The sequence below is a fragment of the Phascolarctos cinereus genome, unplaced genomic scaffold (assembly GCF_003287225.1).
Source record: "Phascolarctos cinereus isolate Bilbo 61053 unplaced genomic scaffold, phaCin_HiC Scaffold_4;HRSCAF=312, whole genome shotgun sequence".
NCBI lineage: Eukaryota > Metazoa > Chordata > Mammalia > Diprotodontia > Phascolarctidae > Phascolarctos > Phascolarctos cinereus.
In genome coordinates this window covers 340,047,707-340,054,224 of record NW_027555847.1, presented here as the reverse complement: position 1 = coordinate 340,054,224, position 6,518 = coordinate 340,047,707, and the positions used below count along the sequence as shown (strand labels likewise).

The 6,518-nt window shown below is 39.4% G+C and overlaps 1 protein-coding gene across 1 annotated transcript; it reads left to right on the top strand.

Moving 5' to 3' along the window:
- Window positions 1-1,108: 1,108 nt before the first annotated feature.
- HSPB3 (heat shock protein family B (small) member 3) lies at window positions 1,109-2,350 on the top strand. The gene has a single exon (XM_020997113.2). It carries the CDS (start codon window positions 1,301-1,303, stop codon window positions 1,751-1,753), a length of 453 nt encoding a protein of 150 aa, XP_020852772.1. The 5' UTR covers window positions 1,109-1,300; the 3' UTR covers window positions 1,754-2,350.
- Window positions 2,351-6,518: the final 4,168 nt, after the last annotated feature.

Genomic DNA, 6,518 nt, shown 5'->3' with positions numbered 1-6,518 from the left:
ATCTCCCTGATGTCATGGTCCTCTTCAAGAACAAAGGACAAATCACAATCTGTGAGTAGCTGGAGCTCCCTGAATAAGGAAGCCCACTGGCCAGTTCCAATCAGGTAACTCAGCTCCTCCTCTCCTCCCCTCCCTTTCTTCCCTTACCTGAGTGTGTTCTGCCCAAAGGAAGGTAAATTTTGGCTAAAAGCTACCTAGTTAACTTGGGGTTTACTGGCTAGATTTCTTTCTCGAAGACCAAGCCTTAAACGTAATTCACTCTGGATCTCATGGATTGGACAACAACCCAAGAACCACTTAATGGTTGTTTTTTGGGCCCTCCAGGCTCAGAGTGAATGTAAACAGTAACTGTTTCTCTTTTGGCCAGCAACCCTCCCAAGGGTCTTCCCCTCCCAATCTGGTTTTGTTTTTTTTTTTTTTGCTTAAAGAGGCCATCCCTTGACTCACTTCTTAAAGAGGCCTATGTCACTCAAAGTGACAACCTGAAAAGACCTTAGCTTAAAAGGGCCAGAGTCTGTCACTGCATCCTGGGCTATCTCCAGTCGTCCTGACTGATATCAGACCACAGGACCCAAAGTCACACAGCTAGTGAGTGTTATGTGTCTGAGGCCATATTTGAACTCAGGTCCTCCTGACTGCAGGGCCGGTGCTTTATCCACTGTGCCACCTAGCTGCCCCTGTTTACTATTTATGTCGTCTCTAACTTTGCATTTGGGGATAAAGTTATAAACTCTGCTCATAAGGCGTAACATTAGTTTCCATTTTTAAGGGATATATGTTTTTCAGGAAAATCACATGCCTTTTTAATTTTTCCAAACATCTCCAAGCAGCACAGAGCTGTATCAGGACAGTGAGCCAGAAGCATAGTATTGACAGTTCCCAATTAGAGAACACCCACATACCTCCTGTCTCTTTAGCTAAAGATTTTTATACACATTCACATGCAAAACACACACTTCTGGGGGAACTAATTTTTCTTTATAATAAAGAGAAAACTTTGCCAAAAATAACTGAGCATGTAACGATTACAGTTATTTTTACTGTGGTAGCAGATGCTGGGAGCCTACTAAGGCAACTCGGAAACACGGTCTATAAATAGCAGCTTATTGTCAGTGTTCGTGAAAAGATGAAGAGCGTTTTGCTGCGTGATTCAGACTCAATTGAGTGGTGAAGTTCTGCCAGGGCTATAAACGAAAGGCAACTTCACCTGGAAAACTGGTCTGCAGACAACTGGGACCAGGTCACTCACTACAGGATCCTGCTCCGAGACAGGCTGTTGGGAACTCTTTCTGTCTCCATCATGGAAAGAATCATCATAAGGCACCCGATAGAAACCCCAGTACGCTATCAAGAGGAATTTGAAGCCCGAGGCCTTGAAGACTGCAGGCTGGATCACAGCTTGTATGCACTGCCAGGGCCAACCACGGTGGACCTGGGGAAGGCCAGGTCAGCCCAGAATCCACTACCGGCTACAGAAACTGAGAAGCCGCCAGCGGAGGACAAGCCTCATTTTCAGATCTTGCTGGATGTGGTGCAGTTTCTCCCTGAAGACGTCATCATACAGACTTTTGAAGGCTGGCTCCTGATCAAGGCTCAACATGGCACCAGAATGGACGAGCATGGATTTGTCTCAAGAAGCTTCACCCGGCAATATAAGCTACCGGATGGTGTTGAAAACAAAGACCTCTCAGCCCTCTTCTGCCATGATGGCATTTTGGTAGTGGAAGTGAAAGATCCCGGAAGGGTTAACTGAACTACTGCCAGTTGCTGTTAATAAGACAGTATGTGCCTTAATGTGGGTCTGACAGCCCTGTGTAATTAGAGAGCTTGCATGCATGTGGCCCTATTGGCTGCATTTACAGTGGGGTTTAAAAATATATATTTGAATATATTTCTTGGTACGTTGAGTTTTATTGTTCATTTTCTCTTAGTGGAAAATGTTTAGCAACTTGCCCACAGTGCAGAGCTATGCTGTTTATGCAACTGAAAACTTATGACAATTTGAGATAAGCATTTCTGATACTGTTGTAACGCAAAACAGGTGCGCTTAACTGTATCACTAACGCAGGCAGGACTGAATTGGTAAAAATAAACTACAATAATTATACTAAGGAAAGGAATTAACATGACAATTTTCTTTGAAAAAATAGTTGGCATCTCTGCAAAATATAGTGTTTCTGCTAACTTTGATTTTTTTCATTTCAATGTATTTTTTTATATCAAAACTCAGTCTGGTAGAGTGGGATAAATATAATGGTAAAAGCATGGAATCAGAAGACCTGGGTTCAGATTCTGATTTTGCCATTTGTTTACTGTGTGACCTTGGCCAAATAAAGTAATTTTACCTCTCCAGGCCTCAATTTTTTCACCTTCAAAATGAAAAAGATTGGATTAGAGGACCCCTGCAGTCCCTTCTCACTCAAATCCATGACTCCAGATAAATCTTTTTGTTTCTGCAATAGAGAGAAGGTGCACATTTGTGGAATCCTTCTGGATCTATACATTTGTTGTAAACAAACCAATTATCAGCTACACTGTGATTGTAATGTGATCTGTTGACATTGTTCATTCATAAGAATACACATTTGCTATGACTCTCATGATTGTTTTACAATTCAAAATATGATTAGGAAACCATTTTTTAAAAGTCTAGCTATCCTTTCCATAGCTTTGGTTTAAAGGACAATTATGAGACCTGGAAAAATTGACAATAGCCAGAAAATGGCAAATGCTTATTCATTGTCTCCATATAATCTTTTTTTTTAGGCTCCATATAGTCTTTAAATATTCTAATCGACAGCAAGGAATTTAAAAAAAGAAAGAAAGAAAAAACTTGTCACACAGTCACAGATACCACTGTGTGTACACAGCATGCCTGACAGTTATCACATTACAGCTTGCCCTCTCTTAATCAGTTAGCTTGTCCAAAAGAACAACAGTTAAGACTTTAGTAAAGGTATATGCTTATTGCTTTATGAAAGCTGCCTCCAACAGCTGGTCTATTGCATTCCACAGATCTGCTATATCATTGCTGTAAATGCTAAACAATTCAAGGAGAGAGGATGTGGAGAGCGGGGGCAGGGAGGGATAGGAGGAGACTTGCTACCTCCTTTCAAGTGTACTTAAGATAACTACATGACTGCAGTTCTATGAATAGAAGAGGAATGCCTAATGGCCAGAGCCAAGCTAAATAGAGACTTTCCTGCTATCAGAGCACTGTGTGATCAAATGCAATAAATTTTCAATGAAATTAACTACCAGTACAGAAGGAAAGGACATAAAGAAAGGGGGAAAGAAAAGAGAGTGAAAAATGACATTCTAATTAAAAACAAAGATTTCCTCCAGGGTTAAGGTCATAGAGATGATGTGTGTTTCTGTGTTCTGCAATGGTTGATATTTGATGTATGCTTATGTTCTAAGGTTTTGGAATCAACTGTCTCAAAATGAATATCATTGATTTTCTCTGTAGTTACCTTAGGCGATTGCTCTCATATTCCATTAACTGAAACATTCAGGCTATAAAATTCAGTTGGTTGCTATAGGAGTTGTTATCTACATAACCATTGCTCCTTACAATGGATTGTTTCTCCTCCTTTTTCAAAGTTTGGGGGTTACATAAAACCTTTAATCATTGGTAAGTAGGCCAGGTGGTGGCAAGAGCACTGACTTTGGAGAATGAAGTCCTGGATTCAAATCTTAGCTCTTCTATTAAGTACCTGTGTGAATTTAGACAAGATAATTTATCTCTGAGGCCTCAATTTTCTCATCCACAAAATTAGGAGATTGTACCGAATCACCGCTAAGGTTGCTTATAGCTCTAAAGCCCATGGAACATACTGTTCAGAGAAATTTGAAAGCAAAGTAAAAATTATTTCTGTACGACAGTATTTCGAAACCTGTTGTATGATGAAGGAGCTGATGATGGTGAAGTTCCAATAACTAAATGTGGATATGGAACAAGAAATGGTTCCTGGTGAAGTGAAGTCACCAAAAAACTGCCATTCTGTGTTCCTGAGTAGATATATTTTAAAGGGTCCCTTCTCTATAAACAAAATGACTTGCTTTTTTTTTTCAATATTTTTTGTTCCTTTTATTGAAAAGATGAGATGAATGTTTTGTTTTAATAGTCTAAGATGATCTGTTATCTGTAAAGCTTAAAATAAAACATGGCCATGGTCAGAGCCATAACTAGGAATTCTTGAGTCTCAGCTAAATTCAATTAGAGTGGAGAATGTATATGATAGTGGCATAAGAACAATAGAATTGTGAGTCCAGTCGTGCTGGAAGGGGAGGACAGCCCATCCCCTCCAGTCTAGCCTGCAGTAGGGGGATTGGGAGGAGGCCAGGGAGGGGAAGGCTGTCATGGTGACTAGACGTTGGGGATGAACCCAGGGGTTGTGATAACCACACTGCAGCCCACTTCGGTGGAGGACTACTATGTGCAATGTGGGGATGGTGATCTCCAAGGGAAGAAAGTGTGCCCACAATCTTTCCCACTGGGGAGGAAGCATGCCACCCTTCCATGCCACCCTGGAGCAAAATCTCAATTACCCTGAGCTAGTTATAACACTGAGTAGGTTACACTGGATTTTTAAGAATTGCCTTTGCTTATTCTGATGCTTCATCATGGCATATGGAATTCTGGCTTCAGAGCACAAGCTTTGGCAGGTCCTACCACGCTGGAAAGGCTTGTGATGTTCTGTAACGGGCAACTGGGGCAATCTTAAGTTTGGAGTTCATCACTAGAAATCTGGCTACCATAGGATAAATTTTGACAGAGCAACTCAAAAAATCAGGCCTAGGTCATCAAGTGGTTGCAATCTGCATCAATGGAAGGAATGTCCACACTGAGCACTTGAGCTTTGAAATATTTGAGAACTGAATTTGTAGACACTCTATATTGATTGCTATTAATCCTTTTGAGACAGACGTCACTTTATTTTTTCCCCTTTTCAACATATTTTTGTTTATTTCATTAAATATTTCTCAACTACATGTAAAAACGTTTAACATTTGTTTTTTTTTAAATTTTGAATTCCAAATTGTCTCCCTCTTTCCCACCTCTCCCTCCTCCTTGAAAAGGCAAACAATTTTATATTAATTATACATTTAAAATCATGCAAAACATTTCTGTACTACCCATGTTGCAAAAAAAAAGAACACACAAAAATGAAAAACATTTTTTTAAAAGTATGCTTCAGAATCTGCGTTCAGAATTCATTAATTCTTTCTCTGATGGTGGATAGCATTTTTCATTATGGGTCCTTTGGAATTATCTTGGATCATTGTCTTGATCAGAGTAGCTAAGAGTAGATCATCCTTAAAATATTGCTGTTGCTGTGTACCATGTTTTTCTGGTTCTGTTCACTCAACTCTGCATCAACTCATATGCCTTCCCAGGTTTTTCTGAAAGCATTCTGCTCATCATTTCTTATGGCACAATAGTATCCCATCACAATCATATACCACAACTTGTTCAGCCACTCCTCAATTGATAGGCATCCCCTTGATTTCCAATTCTTTGCCACCACAAAAGAGCTGCTATAAATACTTTTGTATATATAGGCCCTTTTCCTTTTTATTTGATTTCTTGGGAATATAGACCTAGTAGTATTATTGCTGCACTCAGCAGGGTATGCACAATTTTAGAGCCCTTTGGTCATAGTTCCAAATTGTTCTTCAGAATGTTGGATTAGCTCACAACTTTACCAATAGTGCATTAGTGTGTTTTCCACATTCCCTTTAGCATTTATCATTCTCTTTTTCTGTCACGTTAGCCAATTTGATAGGTGTGAGGTGATACCTCACAGTTCTTTCAAAGTGCATTTCTCTAATCTGTAGTGATTTAGAACATTTTTATGTGACTATTGATAGCTTTGATTTCCTCATCTGAAAACTGCCTGTTCATATGCTTTGACCATTTATCAACTGGAGAATGGCATTTATTTTTTATAAATTTGGCTCAGTTCCCTATATATTTGAGAAATGAAGTCATTATCAGAGAAACTTGCTGTTAAGATTCCCCCCCCCCATTTCCTATTTTCCTTCTAATTTTGGCTGCATTAATTTTGTTCGTAGGCTTCACTTTAAAAAGAAAATAGGAGAGGGGCAGCTAGGTGGTTCAGTGGATGGAGCTTCAGTCCTGGAGTCAGGAGGACTTGAATTCAAATGCAGCCTCAGACACTTAACATTTATTAGCTTTGTGACTCTAGGCAAGTCACTTAACCCCTGTTGCCTCACCAAAAAACAAAAAAATATAAGAATCCCAGACTTGAACCTTTGTACTATTGCTATCAATTTAATTGCTCCCTCCTTCCCTTTCCTCATCTTCTGCCTCTTTCCTAAAATATACCGACATAGCTTCTTACAAACACTTTTTATAATTCTGATAGGCTTCTTTTACTTCTTCGGAAATTGCTCTAAATTTTTGCTCAATATAGGGGCCAATTGTTCTTGAAAAAAAATGACACTTCTATGAAGAGTTTTGCTTTTTGCAATTACTCCTTGTAATCTACATG

Coding starts and splice junctions, on each gene's coding strand:
- HSPB3 (XM_020997113.2), top strand. CDS start 1,301: ATGGAAAGAATCATCATAAGGCACCCGATAGAAACCCCAGTACGCTAT.